Source organism: Arachis ipaensis, chromosome B2 (assembly GCF_059453495.1).
Source record: "Arachis ipaensis isolate K30076 ecotype BB chromosome B2, ASM5945349v1, whole genome shotgun sequence".
NCBI classification, from domain to species: domain Eukaryota; kingdom Viridiplantae; phylum Streptophyta; class Magnoliopsida; order Fabales; family Fabaceae; genus Arachis; species Arachis ipaensis.
The window spans coordinates 18,730,294-18,743,413 of record NC_142437.1 but is presented as its reverse complement, the minus strand read 5'-3'; the positions used below and the strand labels follow the sequence as shown (position 1 = coordinate 18,743,413).

The 13,120-nt window shown below is 31.8% G+C and overlaps 2 protein-coding genes across 4 annotated transcripts; both read right to left on the bottom strand.

The window, feature by feature from the left end:
• Nucleotides 1-4,604: 4,604 nt before the first annotated feature.
• LOC107625040 (mediator of RNA polymerase II transcription subunit 11) lies at nt 4,605-7,875 on the bottom strand. 2 transcript variants are annotated; one of them, XM_016327570.3, is made up of 4 exons: nt 7,667-7,875; nt 6,262-6,335; nt 6,051-6,167; nt 4,605-5,031 (listed from the first exon to the last, which is right to left on the bottom strand). In XM_016327570.3, the coding sequence occupies exons 2-4, from the start codon at nt 6,313-6,315 to the stop codon at nt 4,855-4,857; spliced, it is 348 nt and encodes a 115-aa protein (XP_016183056.1). In that variant the 5' UTR covers nt 6,316-6,335; nt 7,667-7,875; the 3' UTR covers nt 4,605-4,854. The 2 variants fall into 2 exon arrangements, with proteins under 2 accessions (XP_016183056.1, XP_016183055.1); XM_016327569.3 differs by having other exon boundaries at nt 6,262-6,347; nt 7,667-7,854.
• An 816-nt stretch (nt 7,876-8,691) lies between these two features.
• LOC107625041 (mitochondrial ATP-independent inner membrane protease subunit 2) lies at nt 8,692-12,589 on the bottom strand. 2 transcript variants are annotated; one of them, XM_016327572.3, is made up of 5 exons: nt 12,319-12,589; nt 11,292-11,464; nt 9,899-10,082; nt 9,172-9,278; nt 8,692-9,090 (listed from the first exon to the last, which is right to left on the bottom strand). In XM_016327572.3, exons 1-5 carry the CDS (start codon nt 12,388-12,390, stop codon nt 9,009-9,011), a joined length of 618 nt encoding a protein of 205 aa, XP_016183058.1. In that variant the 5' UTR covers nt 12,391-12,589; the 3' UTR covers nt 8,692-9,008. The 2 variants fall into 2 exon arrangements, with proteins under 2 accessions (XP_016183058.1, XP_016183057.1); XM_016327571.3 differs by having other exon boundaries at nt 9,172-9,281; nt 12,319-12,509.
• Nucleotides 12,590-13,120: the final 531 nt, after the last annotated feature.

Genomic DNA, 13,120 nt, shown 5'->3' with positions numbered 1-13,120 from the left:
ATGAATTGCTTCACATACGAGACGAAATTCAAATTTTCGACATTTGCTTAAGTGGACGAGTAGGTTAATCACTCGACCAACCCAAATTGATTTAGATATATTTAAAATTTTAAATTAGAAGTTTAGAACTACGGACCTGATTTTCTTTATTATCTATTTATATTGAGCCTTTACGTCGATATCACATTTGAGTTTCTAGGAAAATTTCAGAAAATTGTTTTAGTAATTAAAACCACATATCAAAGATCTTCAAATAATAATAATAATCACATAATTATTAATAAATATAGAGGCTATACAGTTAAATTCAATATAAAACTCGAATACAATACCTATCCCTCTAACTAAAATAAAATCCTAATAAATAAAGGGGAGGAAACCTATGAAAACAACTTAACTTATAAATAATTTCAACTATTCGTCCGCGACTTTATACTGAGTCTTCGAATCTGTCACTGAAAGGGTGAAAGATTTTGTGGTGAGAACAAACCACATGTTCTCAATAGGAAATGGAAATGCCGTAAAAGTAATGAATTTAATGCAAATAATTAACTTACTTAGTAAAACTATTTTGTTAAACTTTTGGAAATACTTTTATTTCTTCTTTAGATAAATAATTACTTTTCTTTAAATTTCTAAACTCAAAACAGATTTTAATCACAAAATTAGTCATACTAACCATCTCTCAGCCACATAATCATTTTTCAACCACAACATCTCAACTCAATACATCTGTGAACTAACAGCACAAGTAAGGGATTCAAACCAACATACAAACAAGTCAAACAACACAATCACAGAGAAGTAATACAAGCAAACACAACCAAATACAAATGTGCAAACAACATGATGCATGTCTATTCCTAATGCAGGCCATGAGCTCATGTGTCGGTTGCCTACCCGCTGCCGACATTACCCGGGCACAAGTCCCAGATATGGCTTTCCAGATGCATACAGTGTGACTTTAAGTCGTACGGCTAGGCCGTATACAGTGTGACTTTCCAAATCAATAAGCGTACATCTGAAAAACAGTTCTCAGTGTGTGGGCGTCCCCACTTTACATTTGGCACTAAGGCCCAAACAATGTCACATCTGCTCTCATGTGGCAGACAATCTCTTTAAGTTAATATATCCTTTAAATCCTTGATCTCTGCTCTCCTGTGGCAGAGATTCCTTTTCTTAAAAAACCGAGCTCAAAACAACACTCAAAACAAAATCTCTCCTTACAAAATTGGATTTAAAACATTATGTTTTTCTTAATAAATCGAGTTTAAAAATAGAATACACCTTTTCTCAACTAAATAAATCTCAAATAATTTAATTTTCCAAAACCAAATCTTTTAAAATAACTTTTCAAATAAAACCTCAGATTTTATAAAATTTCGACAGCACTTCCCCTAAAACTCGGGCTTAGCTACCCTTTTCGGGTCCCAACCGAACCATTTTCAACCTCTTTTCAATCATTTCTAATAACTCAAACTAATTCCAATATCAGAAATCATTTTCAAATCTCATTTCAATACCAACAAATCGAACCAATTCCAATGTCAAAATCTTTACCGACCCTCAGAATCATTTTCGATAAATCAATAAAATTCATTCCCAATATCTCAAATTGATTCAAATGCGGATTTATTTTCAATATCAAATTAATCCCAAACAAAGAAAATTCATTTTACATAGTATTTAATCAAATCGAGTTATTGTATTTTTTTCTTTTTGGTTAATTTTTGAAAAAAGATGTTTAATCTTTGTTAAAATTGTGCTGAAAGTTTGCTAAAATTATGATTAGCTGAAAATCTTATTAATCTTTATTGAAATTATGTTGAAATTTTTGTTAAAAGTTTGTTAGAACTTCTATTTGTTCATTATGAGTAGAAGGAGGGGTTTAGAATAGTTCTTCTGTAAGGAGAAATGGATCATTATCTTTTTCTATTGATAACTTCAAATACACGTTCAAGTAGTTGACTTATTGGGAGAGAAGAAAGCCATGAGAATGGATCTTACACAACAAGGATTAAAGGTAGAGAATGCAACGGTTGGGCCTTTAGGGTCTGCAGTTTTTCAGTTTTTAACTCTGATGTTTCCATTTCTTCTGCTCACAATAAGTATGCTTTGTTCCATCGAGCATCGGATGCTACATTTTAAATTTTTAATATTATTGTCTAATAATAATTGATACTTCTACTTTATATCATACTTAGGTCAAATAGCTGGATACTTGAATTCATTGATTTGGGAGGTGAAATGAGGAGAGATGTTTGGCATGCTTTTGATAAGTGAAATTATAGCGTTACACAAGTTCACACATAAATATGGACCTTGATAATGACCAATCTTTTGTTATAGAAAAAATAATTTTTTCATCTTTGTTTTTAACGAAAAAATAGATGAATTGAATTAACTAGATAAATAGATGATTGAATATTTATTATTGGTTTGATTAATTCAATATTTTTTTTGTTTTTTGTGATTATCTTAAATTTCATATAATACTATAAATTTTATATGTATATAAATTTTGACCTTTGATATGTTTTTTAATATTTGACTCATGTATTGTAGTTAAATGTGATTATGAGATTTTAATTGGAATTATACTTTTAATTTGTATATATTTAAGATTTATATCAGAATATTTTATATTTTTGTATATTTATTTAAAATTTGATATATTATTTTATTATAATTCAGTTATTTCGATTGAACCATGGTTGAACCGGTTGAACTTCTAAACCGATGAACCAGTAGCTCAAGCGGTTTGATGACCGGTTCGGTTTTCAGAACCTTGATGAGTTCATACTAGAGACTCCCATTAGTGAATCAATTTGGTACCTTTTTCCTGTTCCGCAATTCCAGAATTATCATCTGTACCCAACCACTACCATACATTGGATTTAGACGCGATGCACGAGGTAACTCCGCATTTGAATATGGGGGCCGACGATTACAATATCAACGAATCTCGGATATTGGTGAGTGTTATAGTATTTTGGTTCATTATCTTCTTTGTCGTTGTAATTTTAGTTAGATTTTAATTCGATTATGTTTAAAATTGTAAGGGAGGTGCGAAAATTCGGAGGACTAATAAATATCAAGAAAGAGAGAAATATGGGCGTGCCATGACGTCCGAGGAATTAATAAATATCAAGAAACCGTGCGAAAAAGAGAGAAATGAGAGTTTAGTGGGTCAGGAGTGGTGTGAACAAGTTTTATTTATAGGCACTTTCTAGCCTTATCTCGTTATAAGTATGGGCATATCTCGTTTACACTGTAAACAAGATAAGGCAAACGTGATACATTGACACGTGTTTGTGCCTTATGAAATAATTATTTGACTCATGTATTGTATTTGACTCATGTATTGTAGTTAAATGTGATTATGAATAACGTGATACATTGACACGTGTATCCGTAATTAAAATAATTATTTTATTTATTTTAAAAAATCCAATATTACTTGCATAATTACATTTTTACAATTTTTACATGCCTCGTTATTTATTTTTATCATTTCTGAAGCTATTATTTATTCACCTTAAAGTTGAACGCTTCTTTCATGTTGCATGTATGAATTATGATAATTAACTCGAATCTTTTATAACTATCTTAAAATAGAAATATAAAACATTATGTATGAAAACAGAAAAAATAAAATAAATTTATGCTGCAACACACTTTTTAGGAGGGGAAAAAATGAAAAACAAGCGCTATGTTTCTTTTTTGAGATAAATATTTGTCTAATTGTTTGTCCAATACAAAGGGAAAAAAACACCGAAAATATAAGGGAAAAAATATATATAAGTTTATTTGGTTTGCATTATCATTTTATACTTTTGTTCACCACCACCTCATTCGGAAGCAACACGTGCACTACTTCATCTAAGATCCATACACATTTTTTTTATTTCTCAAGGTATTCTCTCCCCCAACATATCAAAAATTAATCTATCACAAAGTCGAACTCCATTGAAGGATTTATTACTGATCAATAAATTACATACACAAAACAAAATTCAAATTCCCAACACTTGCATAAAAGAACAAGTGAGCTAACCTTTCAACAAATCCAAGTTACTTAGATCCATACGATATTTAATTCTAGAAATAACTAGAGATGACGGAAAAAAAAATTGTACCCGTGAGTATTACCCGAGAGACTAACGGAAACCGACAAAATTTTGACAGGAACAGAAACCCGCCACTGTGAATAAATGAAAATGGAAGCGGAGATTGAAGTACCCACTCCATGAAAACCCACAAAATTCCCAAAAAAAAATTACTTAAATGCTCTTATATATAATATATAAACCCTTGTATATATTATCTAACCAGTAACCCTAATTCATTTGGTCTGTTATATTAAAAATAGTTATATAGTGAAAAAATGCACTGAAGTTATTAAAAATGAATCCATCCATTCCTCACTTTAAAAAAATCACAAAACATGTCGGTGGCCAACAAGAACCAGGCTATCATTTCTTTCTATACTGCTGCAGGATCATTTAGGACTAAAGAATCAAGAACAGACAAATAATGGGTATTTCTACCTATTGATAGATAATGGATCAAGTGATCAACACACTAGCTGACCTTTATTCATGAGCTCAAATCAACTAAGAGTAGTGATGTAAACCTAGTTAAACAAAATCGAAATGTGATATTGAGAGTTGTAAGATATTCTTAATATAATATATATCAAAGATCTTAACATTCACTAACATACATAGGTAATGTACAACACACACAAAGAAAAGAGAAAAGCTAACCCCTGAAATTCTTCCCTCCCTCTGAACGGAGCTTCTCACTGACACTTTCTACTCAACTCAACCCCAGGCTTCTGAAGATATAAGTTCATACTGCTGCATGATAATCATCTATAGTCTGTTTCATTGCATCCAATTGTGACATAATAAGTTCCACTTTCTTGTAGCAAATCTCATTGGCTATTCTTGACCCATAGTCACACTTCTCGAATGGACGATATTCACATGCACTTTTAATTTCATCACGCAATGCCACTTGGATGTCCTACAAGATTGTAGGAGAGTAGGTTAAAGAGCTTACAAAGATTACATCACTCCAACTCTAAAAGAAAATTAAACACATGAATTGAAGAGTATAGTACTGTTTTTATCCTGATTGGGTTAACTCCTAATTTCATCCCTAACCTTTAAAACATCCTATTTTTTCGTAAATGCTTTATTTCATTCTATTTTTGCCTAGTGCTCAAAAATTGAATCTTTTTCTTTCAAAAAATATCATTTTTCCTCTATTATATCTTCTTATTTCCCTTATTATTCTACCACTTTGACGACCAAATCACTACAACCAACCAATGCAGTCACCAAAATTATGCATGTTGCCACTGCCTAGAAGAATGTGATCATGGATGACGGGTATTTTAAGAAAAAAATTTTAATTTTGACTAGAGAACTAAAATAGGAAGAAATAAAATGTTTTGAGGCAAAAATAGAGAATTTCAAAGGTTAGTGACAAAATTAACACTTAGCCCAAATGATAGGGATTAAAACAATAATTTACCCTAAATTGAAATATTTGAGCACCAAATTAGCAATGATGAACCAGCACAAGAACCAAGAGGCATCAGATTCACAAGGATGAACCAAAACAAGAACTATTGAGACTGTTGATCACAAGTTCACATTATTTATTTGCAGGCATCCAGGGATTAATTCACCATCTATACTATGTTTGAGAATTCAGTCATTTAAATTTTGAATAAGAATATTTTCAATGCATTTGATAATGTTCCTTTAATGTTTCCAACCTTATATCAATTTGGTTCAGGAGTTTGTAGAATGCAAAGGCCTGAGGCAGTGGATTTTCTCATAAATTCACAAACATTTTAATCCACATATGAAAACAGCAAAGGGCTTGACAATTAATAAGTGCCAGAAATAATGTTATGCTTATCCAATGGTTGAAATGAGAAAACTGGAATTAAGTAGTCATATACCACACTAGTTTTGCTAGTGTGTTACACTGCCATTTTTTCCCCCTATAAATGAAGTTGTCAGTGGTCGTACCTTGATTAATTGCATGAATTCAAGGCAGTGATTTTGGACCACATCTTTCCTAGGACCTAGAGGGCTTGCAAGTTCATCCATGACTCCTCCTGCAAGCTCCAAAACCTTGACAATTCTCTAGAAACGGCAAGGGGAAAATATTAATTAAAAAAACTGATGTTCTGTCATCCACAAGATGTTACAGCTAAATGCTTTCAATTTTATATATAACCTTTTCAACATTCTGAAGTCGCTGCAAAGAAGTTGTCTGTCCCTGTGAATCCATGAATGCTACTTCCTTCTCCTCTGTAATTCAAGCTGAAATGATTAATAAAAAATAAATAGTAAGACTTGAATCACAATCACAACTACATTACACATATACATGTTCTTGCACACAGCTGATCAATTATGCATTTCACATAATGAGTACGTAAGCATCACTTCAAGTTACCAAGTTATCAAGTTAAAAACAAGGAGATGTCTTAAATGGACTGTGTTGGAATCTAATCCTTGATGGTCTTTGATGGTCCTTGAAGAATATATAGTTTAACAAACCACGATATTACATTTGTACTCTATCTTTGTTTCGTTTTTTGCCATTTCCGCCATTCACGTCGCGGACTACCATGGTGTTGCCGCAATTGTGGCCATGTGATTTCTGCAACACAGCGACCCCAGATGTCGGTGGGCCCATAATCCGCCATGCCATTTCGACATGGCACCACAATTTCAAAACAAGGCACTAGACCAATTCTTTTCGGTAAAATTTCATACCACTGGTTGCAGCCATTAATGGAACTATGTAACCAAAACATGTTAACATGCCAAAATAAAACAAAATTTTTCAATATCTACAAGCCTATTACTCTAGTCAAAGTATTGTATTTCATAACTTAGTTACTCTTTTCCTAGTGGTCCTCACTCAGTTTCAAATTCAATGAGATGAAATAAAAGTAACAAATAAAGTGATTAATGTAATTTACCACCAAGATAAAAACATACAGATAAGCATATGGATTCAGATTAAGGGAAACAACATGGTTGGTTTCGTATTGAAGAAGCCAATGTTTACATATGTAGCGCAAGTTCAAAAGAGGATAAATTTTCATAAATAATATCTATACGCAATTTTACACGTAAATCATACAGAAGGCCATAGCAACTTCTGCAAGTTCCAAAAACTGCTGCTAATTCAGCCTTGGAAACAATATAGTCATATTGAAAAATGCTTAAAGTTGAATTAAAAAACTCCATTACTTCAGTCTCTTCGAAGAATTAAATGGGGATATGGATGATTATAAGGCAGTCCAGATTACCTGGTTTAGCCAGCATCATCTCCCATTGCCATTACCATTTTCTTGTCTAAATTTTTCCCCATCAATAACCACTTCTATTTATAAGTGCAGATTTTTCTATTGTAATCTATGTCATTAATTGCAACTACTTGCCAGTGCACAAATTATCATTCTCTCGGATCATAATCTATCCCTTAAAGTCAAGCTGGTGATTGTTTCCCAATTTTTTCCACAGAAAACAATCATCAAATCAAACATACTAGTAAAACAATACTTCAAAGAGAATCAATCAACAATCAAAGCAATTCAATATCAAAATCATAGAAGAAAGGGGCTTACCGTTTGGAGGCCTCCACAGCAGAATATGCTCTGTTTGGACGCGGCGCCGAAGGAGAAGACGACAAAGATGCGGTACCGGGGGAGGAGAAGGAAAGGACAGCGGCGCAGGGACACGACGGCGAACGACAGGTGGCGACAACAGAAGAAAGGAACAAGATGGCGGAATCAAGGGTTTGATTTCTTTCAACAAAACGGAGTTCGGGTTTTTTTCTTTTTTTTAAGAAGCATCACTGGATCCGGATTTCAAAAGCCCCCCGTTTTTATGAAAACCGGACGGATTGAACCGGGTTCCACTAGGTTTGATGCGGGGAGTCGGGAACGGTTCAGAGAGTGGCTCAGCTTGGCCTGGTGACCGGGTTAGCAGGTTTCTGGTCCAACCGAACAGGTCAAACTGAGTTTTATAACTAGGCTTTGTAACCAAGTAACAAACACTATTTTGATATTAGTATTTTTTATAATTAATTAGTAATGACTATATTTTTATACGAATTTCAAATGTGTTTAATGTATGAATAATATTTTTTTAATTTTTATCACTTTAAAGGTTTTTGAAAAAATTTAATTCTTGTAAAAATATTTATCAAAAATTTAATTAAAAGTAATTAAAAGATCAAATTATCTGGTCTAATTTTCGAGAACTTCCAAAGTAATAAAAATTTATTATAAACCTAATATTTGATCTAAAATTCTTTAAGAAGTAATTTGATATATACTCTTTTTTAAACCTGCATGACATTGTTTTAATCCTTCTTCTTAAATAATTGAATTGTGGTTCAACCAGAATAATATATAAAATTATAAATAAATATACAAAAACATAAATATATTTTGGCATAAATCTTAAAAATATACAAATTTAGAGAAGAATTATTATTAAGTTTTAAAAATTTTAGCCTAGTGTAACTTAACTATAATCAGAATTATTCTGAAAGATTACTTGAACATTTTGCAACTAGAGCCATTGAACTTCCACAATCTCTTTATCATTGTGGATGGAACAAAATAGTAGACATGTGGTACCATAATTTCAAACAATGCAACCATTTTTCATCATACTTGGTTAAGTTGAGTCAAATGACTTGCAAAGTTGCACGCAGAAAACGAGAAGGCACAATTGCCCATTACTACAACTTGAGCTTACAATAACTTGTGCTTACAAATTGCCCATAACGTTGAAGAATTTGAGCTTGAAAATCCACATTATACCTATTCACCATCCCATTCTTAGCTTTAAAAATCATAATTGTTTTTATTCTTCCTCTCAATTCGAAGAAAATCCGCAAGAAGAAACTAACGTAAACATCAAATAGACAAGTCAGCGCTTAGCGAGCCGGGGAGTTTTCTAGGCTTTGTGACTCTTTGCCATCTCGTCAACATCGAGTTCCACTTCCAACACTGGCAAATCCTTTCGCATGCCGAAATGACTGGAAACGTAGTAAAATACATCAGATCCACTTCATTATTTATTGCACACAATTATGAAAAGAGAAAAGTTAAAAAGTCACCTGTTGTGTACGCGGCCGTGGTCTACGGCACTTCGTAGGCAATATATGACTCGGCCTACAATGTCTGTCATTTGAACTGGACCAAATGTTCGACTATCATTTGCTTCCTGCTATTTAGGTTGGAAGCATTAAACAAGGTTAACTATATCCTCTGTTCTATTTAACCACATATCGCTACATATTTCATCGAAAAATATTATTCATTAAGAGGCTAATTTGGTATTATCAACAGTACAAAGCAATAGAGGTTCTGACGAAAATTTTTATGTGGATTATACATTTCTGGTTGTGTAAGAGTTGTAGCCTGTTTCATTGCTATGACTTGGTGAGAAAAAGAAAGGGAAAAGAAATAACTAAACTCTGATTCACGCCAATGTTGTAATGATTCAAATGTTACATGATATGTTGTACAAGTGTTGGTTTACACCATCAAGCAAACAAAACTAAGCACGGGAAACTTTCTAGCCAATCAAACTTCTGAAATAAACCCAATTATCATTGTTAAATGTATGAAAAATCTAGGAAACTATAACTTCGGTATGTGATAACTTGTGTACCAATAGTAACTCATTGCTTGATCGCAAGATTGTTCAATCAAAATTTTCTATTTTCATCAAGACAACAACTAATGATCGAGGGCATACAAATAATAGTAATGGTAAATTGTAAATGCAAATGCAAATGTAAATACGATGACTAGTTTGTGGGAAAAGAAAGTATTTTATACCTTTGCTTTCAACTTTTCATTGTCAGCCACTACCCAGCACTGATCCTTGTCAAGAACAAAGGGCTCCTCTTTTTCATCAGTAGAAACCATTTCATAACCTTCAACTGCCATTAATCTTCTAACTAGGTAGTTATCTGGCTTCTGAGGATCCTTCATGACCACAACATCTCCTACAAAAACATGCCTGTAAAAGAAACATGTACATCACTAACCAGTAATTGAAATGAGAATACACCGAGTAAAGAGCTCCAGCAAAAAAAAAAATCAATTGCTAAAACCAAACTTGACAATGAAATGGAACTCTACAATATTCATATGATGTCACAAACATACCGTTAAGACATAGTATCCAGAGTTTCAACGACCAAACTGATTAAACTAGCGATCGGTTCAAGTCATAAAAGTAAACATTATTCTCAGCGTGAAAAGATTTTTATTAACTTAACAAAGTCAATTTATAGTGTGTACTTTTTCGTTTCTTTTTTTCTTGGGTATTGTAGTCATGATAGTTATTTGGAGTTATGGAATCTATCCTGATAACTCAATACAGTCAAATTTATGATAACAAACTTATTGTTATAACAAAGAAGACTAATCACAAACTATGTTGGCTCAATTATGACATATGTAAAGAACAATTTCAGACACACTCATCAACAAACAACCGTTATCAAACCCCCCAAAGAGACCAGAATCGGCAACATTACTGCCACATCAAGGTTCACCCGTATACATAATATTGACTAAGCAGTAAGTACTAAGAAACAAATACGCAAAACATGATCTTAATGAATTCAGTCCACATCAGCAAGAAATATTATATGACTGCATATCGGAGAAACGAAAGTTAGAACCTAAGAATGCTTTACCCTATTTTTCTTCCTTGGTCGAACATTTGAGAAAAGGTTTTACTTTTATTCATTACTAAAGCCATTGCAAGTCATGTATAACCTGATATTCATTCATCTTTAAAGTAAGATTCAATGTTAATACAAACCAATGGTTCAATAGTAACACCAACTGCCTTTAATTTAAACAAAAAGAGTATACAGATAACATGTGTAAGCATTAGTTCTTGACTGGAATATTCCATATTACTTTAAAAGTCCATTAAGAGAGAGTAAAAACAGCAATATATCAACACACACAATGAAAAGAAAACAAATGGCAGAAAGAAATTCCAAACAATTCTAACTAAAGAATAAGAGTCAACAAACAAAGATTGCATGGTACTCTGAAAGATTGATTAAGACATAATAAACGAGGTATAAGTATTTTATGCCAAGCATCTATATTGTATTTCTAGCATTATACAGCCAATATCAAACAACTTGCAATAGCAATAGCAATAGCAATAAGCACAAAGGATATGCTTGAAGAAGAAAGTGATTACGTTGGGTCAGGATTCGGTAATTTCCGAACAAGAAGTGTCGCTGCTTTTCCAGCAATAGTAGGGGCCATTTCCTCTCCTTTATTCCAGTGAGTGTATGTCAACTTTCCTTGGAAGAAGTTTTTCCAAACAACATCACCGACCTCTCTATCTGTAATATGACCTCCTTTATAGTTCTGAGACACAACACAACAATACACAGCTATTATGTGATAGAAATGCGATATATGGAAGCAGAACTTCATCTGCACGAAAACATATCCTTGAAACGTCTCTGCTAAGTAGACAATTTGATCATTGTTCGTAAATTCTCCATTGATGTTTGATATTACAGCACACAAAAAGGTTGGCCTAGGTTCGCTACCTTACCTTTAAAAGCATTATCTCGTAGTTCGACTTCAAGTGTCCGTCAAATAATTAATAGAAAGAAAGAGAGACATTATAGCCAGTTTTTAGATCCAGACTTGAAGTTTAATATCTTAGTCATTAATCTATTATTGTAAGAAATATTTTTCAAACTAATCAATAAACCTAAGAGTGAGTTCCTTTTCACAAAGCATTCAGAAACAACTAATTTCTTAACCTAAGATAAGAGCTTTGATCTCATTGTGCAAAACACAATAATGTGCTATTAGACCCTAATTATCACATTCTCTCACCATCATTTCACTGTTGAAGAACCTCAAGAACAATAAAAAATTTTCTTATAGCTCCAACCTCAAATCAGAAATGGTTCATTCTCTAATCTTTCTTTACTCTTTTTTCTTCAACTTTTCCCCCTCTTTTTTTTTCCTTAAAGCAGGGTTCGTATAATTTGGAAGAATAAAAAAGATTCAAACTTTACAGCAAAATGCAAGTGATTACCATCAACAACAACCACAGAAACCCAAAAGGTATCAAAATTCCAATAATCAGTAGAAAATAAAAATTGTAATTCAGCGAATTCGCGAGATTATTCAATCAATGATAAATAATGAAATAACAAAAGAATATGAATCAAAAGAAATTGAGGAGTGAAGAAAGAAGAGACCTTCCAGCTGAGAGAGACGGAGTATTCGAGCTTGTGAGCAAAATATCGAACCCAAGTTGATAGCGAAACCATTGGAGGCAGTAAACTGCAGAAACCGAAAGAAAACCCTCTTTCTTCTTCTTCTTCTTCTTCTTCCCTCACCTTAAACCCCAAAACACAAACAAAAATGAATATATTCAGAAATTCATTTTTTCACAAAATAAAATTTCTTCTTTTAAATTAGATTTTTAATGGGGAAAAAAATATATCAGAAGTATTTTTAAATAATAATTTATTAAATAATTTTTTTGTTCTTTTTATAGATTACCATAAAGTACATGTTGTTACGTTAGAGTAGTTTCTATTCATAATAAAAAAAATATATAACTTTTTTATATGAGTTGTATTTTGCATTTGATAAACAGTTCATATATTTTATATGAATTTTTATAAAAATATTTAAATAATTCTTTAAAAAATACATACAAAAACCAAAAGTAAAATTTTATCTAAAAAATTATATTATCAACCAATAAATCAGCTAAAGAAATAATAAAAAGCAAAGAAAATAGGGATAAATTTAAAAAAATATTATTTATACAGTAAAATAATTACTAAATTAGTTATTATATATTTATGTATAAATATATAATATTATTTAATTTATTTTTAACGTATATTTTATAATTTAACATATAATTTATATAAATACTAATTTAATGACTAATGTTTAGTATATATCTAAAAAGAATATTTATATACAATTTGTAATTATATCATTAATAATATATTGACTTCTAAAATTTGTGATACTAAAAATGCA

What these genes read in the sequence shown, in the direction of transcription:
- LOC107625041 (XM_016327571.3), bottom strand. Translation starts at nt 12,390, where the DNA reads ATGGTTTCGCTATCAACTTGGGTTCGATATTTTGCTCACAAGCTCGAA. An exon ending in ATGAAAAGTTGAAAGCAAAG is followed by an intron (nt 9,282 to 9,898) that starts GTATAAAATACT and finishes CAACCTAAATAG; the next exon opens with CAGGAAGCAAATGATAGTCG. An exon ending in CACGGCCGCGTACACAACAG is followed by an intron (nt 9,091 to 9,171) that starts GTGACTTTTTAA and finishes CTACGTTTCCAG; the next exon opens with TCATTTCGGCATGCGAAAGG.
- LOC107625040 (XM_016327570.3), bottom strand. Translation starts at nt 6,315, where the DNA reads ATGGATTCACAGGGACAGACAACTTCTTTGCAGCGACTTCAGAATGTT. An exon ending in GACTTCAGAATGTTGAAAAG is followed by an intron (nt 6,168 to 6,261) that starts GTTATATATAAA and finishes TGCCGTTTCTAG; the next exon opens with AGAATTGTCAAGGTTTTGGA. An exon ending in AATTCATGCAATTAATCAAG is followed by an intron (nt 5,032 to 6,050) that starts GTACGACCACTG and finishes ACAATCTTGTAG; the next exon opens with GACATCCAAGTGGCATTGCG.